General features: G+C 37.1%; 1 protein-coding gene across 2 annotated transcripts in view; it reads left to right on the top strand.

The window, feature by feature from the left end:
- Nucleotides 1–552: 552 nt before the first annotated feature.
- Nucleotides 553–13,743, top strand: part of LOC127617263 (gamma-aminobutyric acid receptor subunit alpha-2) — a 146,464-nt gene continuing 133,273 nt past the window's right edge. The window contains exons 1-3 of one of the 2 annotated variants that reach the window (XM_052089207.1): nucleotides 553–777; nucleotides 1,212–1,292; nucleotides 4,263–4,378. In XM_052089207.1, the coding sequence (XP_051945167.1) occupies nucleotides 1,231–1,292; nucleotides 4,263–4,378 (178 nt within the window). In that variant the 5' untranslated portion in view covers nucleotides 553–777; nucleotides 1,212–1,230. The other variant, XM_052089208.1, reaches the window with a different exon arrangement.

A 13,743-nucleotide genomic window follows, 5' to 3' on the forward strand; every position in this document is an offset into this window, starting at 1 on the left:
ATAAAGAGGACACTAATATAAAGTGTTACCTGGTTAACATTCACTAATAACCCACTCAGCCATGTGATGTCAGTCCAAATGGAAGTGAAGCAAGTTAATTTTGATGAAATATTACATGTTTAACATGCATTACTGAATCATTCGCATGAACATCAGGGATGTTTTTTAAAGTAAATTGGTTACTTTTGATTTCATGTTGACTTTAACTGGCCGCTCCATCATCTGTGTGAATTATGCAGTTAAATACAGTAGCCTATCATATATGGGAGAGAGAGAGAGAGAGAGAGAGAGAGAGAGAGAGAGAGAGAGAGAGAGAGAGAGAGAGAGAGAGAGACTGACTCACTCACTCACTCACTCACTCTGAGATTTCTAATCTAACTGTCTTTAGGACCCAGCTCTGGCCTGGCTGTCTTTTTCTTTGTAGTTATCCCCTTTTTTCTTTCTTTCGGGAGGAAAAAAAACCCATCGTAAGCAGTATGTGATTCAGTAGAGAAGATCTGAGATTACGGCGCGTCAGTGCGCGTTGGTTCTTTTGTTAAAGAGAGAGAAACGGTGCGGAGCATCAGGGGACCCCCATTATAGTGATGCTCGTGAGCATCTGATATTATAGTGCATTATTGTTTCTCCGCGATGGGAATTTATTTATGCTCTTTCCAGATCCATGTGCGTGCTCTTAAATAAGACTCGTGATCGCGTTTCCTGTTCCAACGGCTGGGAATAAACTTTCCCTTTTTTTTTTTTTACTCGTAAGGACAGAACAGATCTGGTGTATCACAAGTGGGTGTCCTCATACTGAATCAATTAGCCTGTCATTTTTGCATGTCTTTATGGCCATTTGTGTAAATGATCAATAAGCCTGTTACTCAACCAGATGTTTCAATTTACATGTAGGAGATCATCTTTACATGGCACATGTGAGCTATGGACACTTTGTCATCTTTTCTTCATTATATGATGTGACATGTTTATACAGGCTTAAGCATGGATAGATATTGATATTCAAATCACGCATGTGTCGTGTCAGTGAATACTAAGCATGAGTCTTTGTCAACGCGCTGTCTGGGGCGAGATCAGCAGGTGGATATGGACTAGCGTGCGCATGGATGGACAGATGACCAATTAAACCCGTCATTTTATATTGTGATCTGTAGATATTATTATTTTTTTGTTTGACCTTAACTGTTGATTCCAACGCTTTTGTATTCTTACAGTCAGATTTAAGTTGCAGAAATGAGGGAAAGGTTCGCTTTCTATCTTCTCATCTTCGCGATAACGCTGTTTTGGCACACGAGGTAAGGAATTACATTATTTTCTTTCTTTTAATGAGACTGGGTTGTTCTACATTTACATACTATGTAAAACAATAGACACGTATTTCATTTGATCATGTAACTGATATTTGGGATGGAGGAAAAGCCTCTTGTGTCCGTGCGTAACTGGAGACTTTTACGCGTACGACTCAGGTCAGGTAGCCTACCCATAGAAATCTCTCCGGTGAACAAAACTGACAAAGACAGGGTTAATGTTTATTTTTAATGGGGATAATAAATGCTAGTTTAATTCATGCAGAATTGCTTTGGTTTTTGAGGAGGTTTCCTGAAATTCTTGATTATTCGGTATGATTAGTGTCGAGTCCTCGAGGTGGTGCTGAACAGCGGCTGTAGATCAGATAGTGGGACCTAGGGAGAGCTTTCTCATTTTGGGGAGGTGAATAGAAAAAATAAATCCCCTTTATCAAAATGAAACTTTGCCGTATTAAAACATGCCTAAACATGTTTTTGAATTATAATGTCTATACCCATTAAACGTTTAACATATGCAGATTATGTTGCATTTTACTATAAATCTGGGTATGATCTTATTAAATGTGCACACATTTGCATATTAAATAAAAACTATGTTGAACTCTGTTTTAATGTGATCAGGAACTCAGTGGTTTGAGTTGTCAAACCCTTATTTTAAGAAAAAAAAAAAAAAAGGGAAAAAAAGGAGAAAATAAATATATTCCTAAAATCTATTTTCATTTTTTTTATATATACTTTTTTATCATAAAAAATATATATATTTCCAAATGTCGCATTTTAAAATATGTTCTTGGTATTATTTCCAAATGGCACCATGTATAGATCATATAATTCTTAACAATGATTTTGGAAGCTTTTTTACAATAATGAAAGATGTAACAGTGGAAATCATTTTCACAAATGTCAAACCAGCAATATGCTAAATTTGGTCAAATGGTATGAAATGGATTGCAAACGGAAGATGGAACCGGATACTTATGTAGTCGGCGAAAGTGATTTAAAAACATTAAAATGAAATGTTTAGACATTTCTGATGGCTGCTTTTTATTTGGGATATTTCTGTTATTGTAGAAAGTCAAAATTATTAAATCTAACCAGAATAATTTATGCTTGTAGTACCTCCACTCTGTGTCGGTGTGTAATGAAGTCCACCTTTTCGAATGTTTGGGTGAATTTAACTTGTTTCGATGCGGCTGATCAAACAGTAATTAAGAGGGTTAACACCTCATATGATTTTGTGTTACTAACCCATGATTAAATAGTGACAACATGGACAACATCTGATCACTCTGCAGACTCAAGTCAGGTTCATTGGCAATTTAATTTGGATTTATGATCGACTATTTTCCATTTTATTCATATTAAATCATTGACTTAGTCCCATGTCCTGGGACGGAACATGGTCACACCATGCCATACCAATCAATGTGCCAATATAATATTAATCTAGATAATGTAGCAGTTGATTCATGAAGTCTTGAGATATGCTTTACTGGTTTCCATGAACAGGGAATTTACTTTGATGGGTTCAGTTATTCCTCCTCTTAATCTGGGTCACGCCTGGATGCGCCTGGAGTAGAGTGCAAGGGGGTGGTTTGTTCTCGAACCAAAGAGCAACAATAAGAATAGAGTGCTTTCTATAACTGTAAATAGGTCAATATCATCTGTGCTAATAGAAGTATATATATAGATATAGACTTCAGGTTCTTGTTCTTTACGCTCGCCCTGAAGGCAGGTTTATTTAGTCTATAAATGGGAACAACTGACTTCAAAGCCACATCATTAGCTCATTTTTAGTACTCTCACTCAATGTCTGGGACTGTGTAAGAATTAGCTACAAATGTGTCCTGAAATGAGGTATTAACTTGTTGCAGTGTGCGGTATGATATATATGGTGGTTTACCAGCTGAACTGCTTTGGGGTGTTTTGGATGAAAATCAGGTTTAGAAGTACTTGTACAATCATGTCCGTTCACAATCTGTGGCTCTCCAAAACCTAGTAAGCTGCCTCACTGTCTATTACCTACGTACTGTAGGAAGCTACCTTCTAGCTACCTTCTAAGACAATTATGCTCGAGTATGTTAATTACATTCCTTAGAAGCGTATCACATGGACTTTAATGCAAGTAGAACATATAGAACCGAACAAAAGAATGCACTAATATCATCACAGTGCAGAACGACTGCTAAAATGAGTCAGACTTGAAGTTAAAAACTGAATTTGAATCTGGTATAATGATTCTTGGAAACTCTGAAATCATAGCTGTAACTTGAAACAAGACAGAAAACTTGTTTCATTATAGACTTAAAAGACGTAATCAACGCTGTGCAAGTCGTGCATTTACTTTCTGTCCATTTGTAGTTTCACCACCCTCATTTTTTTTTTTACTGGCCAACTGTTTTCGGAGTAGGGCACAATGGGACTAAAGGCTCAGTGGGGTAAAAGGCTCCATTGATTTTATTTTCTCCCAAAACACTAAATAGCAACAAAAACCACCAAAGGACTTTCCAAAACACCTGTTTGTCACTATATACTGCAACATTTTCCAGTTCAATGAGATCATTGCGTGTGGTGTCTAAAGGTTGATTTTGAGGCAATTTGCTCTGATATTTAATCCTTCTTAAAATGTTGCAAATTTATGTAGCTAATGAAAATCCATGAAATTAACATTTCTTTTCAGACAAAATACTTATTTATCATTTTCAGTTTTGTCCACCTCTAACTGACTCCATTGGTTTGACCAGTGGTGCAGTGTTTGGCTGGTTGAATGCTCAAACAAACATAGCAAGACATTGAAAGTGCCAGAGCCACTGTGTTTACACTTAGTGAGAAATCAACCTAAATGGCATACTCATAGTTGTTTCTGCATATTAAGCTGAGATAGGAGAAAGTAACAAAAAAAGAGAATTCAGCTTGAAGATCACATGTAAACATTATGTTTTTGCCTTTGTTGTGTAGCTCAGTGTCTGCAGATGCCACAACAGATGCCTTCAAAAACAACATCACCCTATTCACTCGAATCCTGGACCGCCTTTTGGATGGCTACGATAACCGACTGAGACCAGGACTGGGAGGTGAGTTATAGCAGTGTCTGAATTTACCGACCTGCCTTAAATATTCATTTAAAGATGGAGGATACTGTCAAGAGATTTCACGTGGAGTTTAAGTTTGGTGAACTTTGAGACACGAAATTCACTGCGTTGACCAGTAGGAAGTTATTTGGTTTGGCAGTGACCTCTGTTTGGGCGGTGCTTCACACAAAGCTGCACTGAATATTCACAATAGACAAGGAAATCATTTTAGCGGCGAGATTCTTAATAACTTCACTCTTCCAGTGAATAAAGTGCAGCATTAAAAAGATGTTGCTCGGCAATTATTTTCTTTGCTGGTTTTCCACTTGCTTTACATTCACCTACGCCTTCTTTGCCCGCAGAATTTCACTGTGTAAAGATAAATGTGACCTCGCATTAAGATACCTAATTTTGGCCATATTCTAAGGCAGCACTGCATGCACCTTTCACAGACAAAGCAATGCAATTACGCACTGCAACGAACTGTGTGAAATCCGATCGAAAAATATGATGGTGTCTGGTAACATGAGCATGTAAAATGGATAGAAATAGCATTTTAGCTTAGCATAAAGCTGACAATTTACACAAGGATTATTTCTATTTCTTCTGCTCCAAACATACTTCAAACGTACTTCTCTGTCTGCTCGTATGAATGTAACACATCATAAGAAAGTATTTCACCGCTGTTCAAATACACTTTGGATCACATCATTTATATGTATAAATGTTTTCCATCTGAAAGGACGAAATATTAAATTAAACAAATGACAATAAAATGCAAAGTAATCTCTTCAGTAATCAAAATACATCTTGAATGTAACTGTATTCTAATTACCAATTATTTAAATTGTAACTGTAGTGGAATACAGTTACTTTTATTTTGCATTTTAAGTATGTAATCCCATTACATGTATTCCGTTACTCCCCAACACTGCATATAACAATACTCTTCCCAACTGAAAAAAAAAAAACTGCCTAATGTGGTTTGTAGGTCTTGGCTAGTTTAAGATAGATTAGCTGGTCTCTCAGCCTGGCCAAGTTGGTTTTCAGATGGTCGTCCAGCTTGACCAGCTGACAAGTGTACTAAAACCCATCTAACACCATCAAACCAGACCATCGTGGCCATGAAACCAGTTCCATTTTTTTTTTCCCCAGCAAGGGTTAATTAATAGTGAAAAGTAGCGATGAAAATAGTTACATTTTAGCAAAATGCTAAAGTCAAACTTTTTGTAATCAATTGTGAGTTGAGTCATGCAATACCTAATGGTATGAAAAGGTATTCAAGAGTTAAGTCTAATTAAAAATGTATTATTTTACAAAATTGTTGTACACTATATATTCTTTAATCTTTCTAGAGATTTACTTTCTTATCTTAGCATCATGCTAATGTCACACACTATTGAAATCAATTGCTGAGTCAAGTCTCTCATGTGTTTTACGTTAGTAGCACTTTTGTCTTGAGTTGCTGTCTATCTTGAGCCATTCTAATTAGTCACATGTGAGGTGCTATTTCAGTTAGGAGACCACCTAAAGCCTGGTTTACACTATGAAAGATGCCACACTTTTTTCTCCTGGACGAACTAAAGCACCCTAGGCGAACTAAACTAGTGTAATATCACTGTGTTAAAGTAATGTTCCAGCCATAAGTAAAGGCAATAATATAGGTTTCGCTCTCCGTGGACCGCCGCTTTTAGCGCTGTGTCGTTTCTTTGCATTATTAAACTTGTCATGGCCCCTTCCACTTTTAAAAACTTCAATCTCTCTCTACTCATTTGTTGTCGTTGCGCTGTCTTTGTAGAGTTTGTGTTTCAAACAATGTAAAAAAGTATACTTCCGCACAATCTCTGAGAGACAGGCTTCAAAGTTATAAATTTTTATGACAGTAATCTAGGTAACAACTCCTCAGCTGGCATGATAGTAAATAAAAAATGTCATGTCCAAACCCCACCAACGATTTGTTTTAACCAATCATCAATGCTCTTCAACCAGCAAGTTCTCTTGGGTCAAGAATGTCAGAGATGTACATATCACCAAACGAACACATTGTCAGAATAAAAACATCACTGCATTTCGTCATCATTTGTAGGCGGACTAAGCGATGCCTGTTCACACAGTAAGTATAAATGAGTCTTTAGAAGGCAGCAGCCAATGTAGGAAGGCAGCTCACTTGGTTTTGGAACTGCTGAGCTCAAATATGAAGGCTGGAATCCTCCCTGCTTGACTCCAGAATCTACTTTATCTTTCCTAAAACAATGTTGATATTTTTATCCCGTACAGTTTTATTGGAGTAGTTTGTCTGTAATGATAAAGGATCCCATTTTCTATTGGGCCCATGATGACTGCAGAGCTGTAAGCCCAGTTTAAAAAGAGATACTCTGTGGCTGTTCCTTTTATTGATTTGCATGATCACGGACATATTGCCATTATAAAAACGGATCTCTTTTGACAAAAAAGAATGCATTTTCAAATATTTTGTCATTGCTGAAGTATCACTGAGATTTTTCCATTAGGGGATTAGTTTAGTTAACAAAGGCCTTCATAATCCAGAGGATTTCACTGAACCTAATGGATTTATCATGCTCAATAATAATTCCTGAATTAATAGTTGTAGAACAAAAAAGGTGAAAGACTAAGGCCCAAAGCATATGCAAACACCTGAACACAAGTGATCCTTGCTATGTGACCTAAATATTATTCAGAAGACTCTTTTATCCAAAGCAACTTACAGTACATTCTAAGTATACAGTACTTTTTTTTTCAGTTTGTGTGTTCCCTGGTAATTGAACCATGACCGAGACTGCCAAGATTGCTAGTGTCATGCTCTACCATTTGAGCTACAGAAACCCTCACATATCCCATTTCACATATCACTGCATTCTGTAATGCAGAATACAATAATGCAATTCATAATGAAACAGAAGTATACATTTGATTCTTAGTATCTTGGATTATAATCTTGCTAAGCAAGTTAAAAAAATTTAGTTAAATGGTCAATATGTTTATAGCTAGCAATCTGAATAAAACAATGAGTCAAGGGTTGGAAAGTTCAGTTAGCCACATTATTGGGCAAAAAATCGCTTGACAGTCATTCAGATGTAGCCGTGTATACCGAGGAAATAATATGATTTGCAAGCAACACATACATCTCAAATATTTCATTATATTATTGTAGATGCATTGCCAGTGACCATTTTTGAGGGCTCTTAGAAGTGTGGGATTGACATTTTTTCTCTGGCCCCATTTACACCTTGAATTAACATGCGTTTTTGGTGATCAGATCAATTTTGGGTAGCACATGACCACATTAAATGCCAGGTGTAAATACATCCAAGATGCATTGTGAACTGATAAATGAAACCGAATTCAGAGGTGGTCAGGGACAAATTTTGACCACTTGCAAAGAAGGTGTAAATGCAAGAGCAATTCCGTTATCTGGCTACAACTATATAAGTTATTAACTATGTAATGATGTCACAATACAGTCATCCATTGTTGAAGTTCTGGGTTCAAGCCTTTTTCTGTTTATTCTGCCAGTGCAACGTGAAGAACTCAACAGACACTTCCGTCTTGCAGTCTTGTCACCCAAACATGGACCCTTTTCCTGCTGCCTTAGATGTCTGAGCTCAGGTTAGTCGCTAGTGAAGGGCCTAGGCTTTCTCCATGTATTGTAGGCCACCTCAGTTATCACAACAGTAATTCATGAACACTTGCAATGTGCTGGCCAAGCATTCTGTGCATGTACACTATGTAGAGTAGGTTTCAGTTCAAAGAGCTCACAATAGTGTAATTTTTTTGAAGTCAGGCATGGTTCTTCTGTGTTTAGAGCTCAGTATAAGTTCACGCTGGTCTTGGTACATTACTGAACCTTACAGCTGGTAGAACTTACCAGCAGTTGACGTTTTAATAATGATAAAAGCTTGAAAAGACTAAGCAGAATGAATAAGTGATATTATTTCAGTGGTGATAAGGATCATCAGAAGCTAGGACGGATTCATCTTTTCATGTTTTTCCTCCGGGCCTTAACAATCCTTCTTAACTGTATGGCTAAATGAGCAGTTCACACCTGTCTTTTTATCAGTGCAGCTGGCTCTCAATTCTATATACCCTCTCTCAGCTGAGCTTTAACTCATTAACTTTGATCTCAGGTCCAGCCAGACTGGGTCATTAATCCAGGGGTCAAGGGCTGAGTCTGGACCGTTTGTTCTAGTTAATGGAATATTCAGCGTCCTGAACTCTCTTGCGTCATTAGTGAGATGACACTTGCTGCTAGAGGTCATACTCTCTCGGTCAAAGATTTGTTTCTAATTTTCTCCTGTAGTATTCTATCATCATTTCATCAAGAAGTCAATAATCGAATCAAGTGAGATGACAATGAAAGTGAGGAAAGAAGGAAAGAAGGAGAAGAGAAAGATAAATCAATGCATCTGACTTTGCTGAGCCACTCCAGAGACAATCATTCAACTTAAGTAACTTCATCAGAGAGAAAGGAAACCATTATACTGATGTTTTCACACAAAATCTGTCTGTCTTATTCAGGCTCAAGTAACAAAAAAAAGTCTTAAGTAAGATATTGAGGGGCAAATTCACAAAACAGTTATGCCACTATTGTGTGTGGTATTTCAGCACAAAACTTTAAAAAAAATATTTTCAAATGGGGGCCTGGATATCTCAGCGAGTATTGACGTTGACTATCACACCTGAAGTTGTGAGTTCGAATCCAGGGCATGCTGAGTGACTCCAGACAGGTCTCCTAAGCAACCAAAATTGGCCCGGTTGCTAGGGAGGGTAGAGTTAAATGGGGTAACCTCCTCGTGGTTGTGATTAGTGGTTCTCGCTCTCAATGGGGCGTGGTGAGTTGTGCGTGGATCACAGAGTAGCATGAGCCTCCACATGCTGTGAGTCTCTGCTGTGTCATGCACAACGAGTCACGTGATAAGATGCGCTTATTGACGGTCTCAGAAGCGGAGGCAACTGAGACTTATCCTCCACCACCCAAATTGAGGTGAGTAACCGCGCCTACTAAGTAGTGGGAATTGGGCATTCCAAATTGGGAGAAAAGGGGAAAAATTTATATAAAAAATTAAAAAAAATATAAATACTTTCATTGTAGCAGACGCAATCAGCACTTAAATTGCGCTGCATCTTCAGTATTCAAATTAAGTAACTGTCATTTCTTTTCACGCAAACATGCATCCTTTCTGTGTAAATTAGGCTTTTTAGAGATTGTGCTTCATTCACCAAAAATACCTGGGGAAATTCACATCACGCATATGCAAAATTAAGTGAATCGGTGAATTCATACAGTGCAGACAGCGCATGCAAATAACTTTAAATAGATAAATAGATAAATATTTGCTGTCTGTCTCGTTATAGGGATGTTTATGGATATTTTAATAGAAAACAATATAGATTAAGAAAATATTCTGAAGCTTGTTTGTAAACCATTTAATCCAGGCAATCGTTCATGTAAATTTGTCATACTCTGTTACACCCATTCGTTCAAAGCACCAGAGCTGGGGGAAAACAGCCCAAACAGTCGATATACTCATTCCTGAGGCCAAACTCCCACAAACCCCGTTCCGCAATTCAATACGCCCGCCAGTCAATCTCAGCATGGCTTCTTGAGGACACAGTAACTCCAAATGTGTTATTGTTATCCTGTTCATGTTTATGCCTGATTAACTTTTGTGACCAAATCAAAGAGCATCTCTTGTCGTGTGTGGAGGAGTTTAACGTTGCGGCAATGGGGATTTAATGACCTAATAAATGGGACATTTAGAGGGAGCATATAAACAGTCATAATCATTTTGTCCTCGAGAGACTATTGATTTAGTTCAAGGTAAAATCATGGTCTTGTCTCCACTGCTGTAAGGGGTTTGATTCCGTGAAGAGGTCTGATCGAAGATCGAAGGTTTGGGATATCCAATTTTATGAAGATTGGGAAGCAGTTGGTAGTATGTAATGGAGTATCAAAATTGTTAAAGAATCCTTCTCTGTAAGGATGTGTATGTTTAGACAGATGTTTTAGAGGCACAAATGAACTCCAATAAATTAGATAACATTTTATTAATTCATTCATTTTTTTTAAATACATTTCCATTGAATATATCAAAACACCCATGTATCGTTTTATTAGACAATCTACTGCACAATTTGATCACTCCCTAACAAGCTTAAATGTGGTTGATTATATAATGTAAATGTTAAAATATATCATCTTACAAGTCATGCACTAAAGTAAAAGTATTTTGATGTCATAAGACATAAATATTGTGAAAGGCAGTGTTTCCCAAACTTTTTTTTTACCGCGGCACACCACTATCCCACATAGGCTAACCATCGTCAATGTTTTCTCTCCATCTTAGTAGCGTGTTTATTTGTAATGTTTGAAATTTGTTATTCAAAAAACAAAAACAAAAAAACAAGTCACATAGGTAGGCTATGCTCTGTGAGGTCCAGGGCTGGACTGGGAAGATAAATAGGCCCGGGATTTTACATAGCAACTGGCCCAATCCTTGTTGAATTGCATGGCTACAAATCTACAGACTTCAGGATAAAAATTATAAACACAAAGCAGTTCTATGGGATAATTTTCCTACAGTAGAATATTTAAACTGCTGAGCATGACTTTTATCAGAAAAGACCACAATAATAGACAAATAATAATCAATTATGAGTTTCAATTATGTTATTTCATTATTGTAAAGCACATTTCACATGAGTTGAGTCGAGGTGACACGCGCCGCATCACCCTCCACATGACAAGCGTTGCAAAAAGCATCACAGAGGGGCGATTTTACAAGTTTGCCACGTAACAAAAGGGAGGTGTGTGCTGTCACTTCATAGACTTCAATGTATTCTGCAGCGCTGACGCGAGTCATGTGATGACCATTTATGCGTAGAAATATCACTCACATTTGCACATTAATCATTGCTCTTCACAATCACAAAAGTGACCGATTATGGTTTAAAAATGGCAAATTTCTCAGAAAGGTGACGAGTTTGGATCCCTGAAATTTTTTTTTTTTTTATGCATTTAATTATTTTGTGGAATTTGATCATTTTCCACGGCATACCTGACAATCTTTCAAGCACACTTTGTGTGAAAGACTTACGTCATTGTTGTTGTAGTGCCTCTAGTGGACATTTCACTAGAAAAGTGAAAGATACAAACAACAAGCCACGTAAAAATTGTTCCGTAAAAAATGCAGGTATAGTAATATGAGACCAGGTTGATTATTTCAGTAGATAGCAAGGCAGCTAACTTGGTTTTGGAAAATAGTTTTGGTAACAGGAGGAATGAATAGCAGACTGAATTTCAAATAGAAAGGGCATTCCCTTAGTCAGAGGCTGGACCGCTCTGCTGCACATGTGAATAATCTCATGTATATGAGGGCACTTCTTTATAAACCTCCCCCAGTCTCATATTCACACAGCCTCTCAACCCTGCCCCCGGCCTACTGAGACCCAGCTGAGCCACTTTATATTCACTCTAAGACTCAACACAACCGCATCACCTCACGGAATAATGCCACCTGATTGTCATATATAATAGGAGCTTCAGTTTATAAAGGCTTTTTTTGTATGCTTTTCCAGCAGACTATTGATTCTGTACAAATACGCCACACAAACTCTACTTGGAGATGAATAGTAATATAATGGAATCTTCTAAATTAGCAATCAATATATTCTGTATATTTTATTCCTTTTTTAATTCTCATTGGGATGGCACCCAGACAAGCATGCGGCATTGTGTAATCGGGGCAATTCTAGAAACGTGAGAGACAGTCGCTATTATTATTGCTCATATTTAGGCTTTGTTCACTCCTCAGATGAATGTGGCCCAAATTAGATTTTTCTCACACAGATTGGTTCATCGGATGACCATGTGAACAGTCACATTAAAGTGCATTAAATCTGACATTTTCAAATCTGATCAGGGACACAACTGGCCACGTTCACACCGCAGCTGAATGCCCAAATGTGATTTTCTGCTCAAATCAGATTTATTTATTTGTACATTTATGCATTTGGCAGACGCTTTGGATAAAAAGCGATTTACAGTGCAATTAAACAGGGACAATCCCCCCGGAGCAACTTGGAGTTAAGTGCCTTGCTCAAGGACACAATGGTGGTGGCCATGGGGTTAGAACCTGTGACATTCTGATTAACAGCCCTGTGCTTTAGCCACTACGCCACCACTCGCCACCACCTTTTTGCAAGGTTACCTTCAGTGTGAACAGCCAGGTCAGATTTAATGTGATTTTTACATCAATCTAACTCAACATTTGGCATTTGTGCGCTTGATTTCCGGCATATATAGGCGTGTTATGGTTAAAACTTATAATTATGGGTCTTATCTTTTCTAGTTAATGCATTAATTTCTTTTTAAGGAAAGAAAATGTAATTAAAGGCTCAACAGTTGGATTCAGAGATTCATTTGGACTACACGCATAGTATAATATGTGCATGAAAAGATGCAGAGACAGATTTACAATATGTAAGTGCTCTACCCATGTCACTCACACAGAAAACACAGTTTCTATATTTCTCAAATGTAATCAAAACGTGAATGTCAATAGAAACCGTAAAAGCTTAAAACCTCAGATCTTTGTGTATCTTATGTCTTCACAGCAGACTATCGATTGTAATGAAAAAACACCACACAAAATCTCATCAGAGATGAATACCATTTCAATGAAATCTCTTATTTTATCCTCACTAGGATGGCGCCAGACGAGTGTGTGGCATTGTATAATTAGGGGAATTCTAGAGATGGAGGGAGGGAGAGAGGGAGGGAGGGAGAGAGAGAGAGAGAGAGAGAGAGAGAGAGAGGAGACTGTGTTTGTAAAACAGCCAAGTCAAAAAACTGTATTATTATAAATACAAATAAGAAAGACACCAAAGCATGGCGGCACATGCCTCCACCTCTTGCTTAGAGCCGAATACACCACCCTTACATTAGATAGCTATTTATATAAGGATCAATGATGTAATGCAATTTTTTTTTTTTGTCTATTAAATCTATAAGATTATTAAAAACATATTCCAAATGCAATTAACACAAAGCAATTACTCTTCTATGTTTACTGAATTCAAAGTAATTTAAATATAACATATATATATATATATATATATATGTGTTATATTAAAATGACTTTGAATGATATATATAAATATGAGGCCAAAAGTTTGGAATAATGTCCAGATTTTGCTCTTATGGAAAAAAAAGTTTCTTTTATTCACCAAAATAGCATTCAACTCATCACAGTGTATAGTCAGGACATTAATAACTTGAAAAATTACTATTATAATTTGAAAAAAAAAAATCTGAACTTTTTAAACTACTTCAAAGTGTTCTCATCAAA

The sequence above is a fragment of the Xyrauchen texanus genome, chromosome 23, assembly GCF_025860055.1.
Source record: "Xyrauchen texanus isolate HMW12.3.18 chromosome 23, RBS_HiC_50CHRs, whole genome shotgun sequence".
NCBI lineage: Eukaryota > Metazoa > Chordata > Actinopteri > Cypriniformes > Catostomidae > Xyrauchen > Xyrauchen texanus.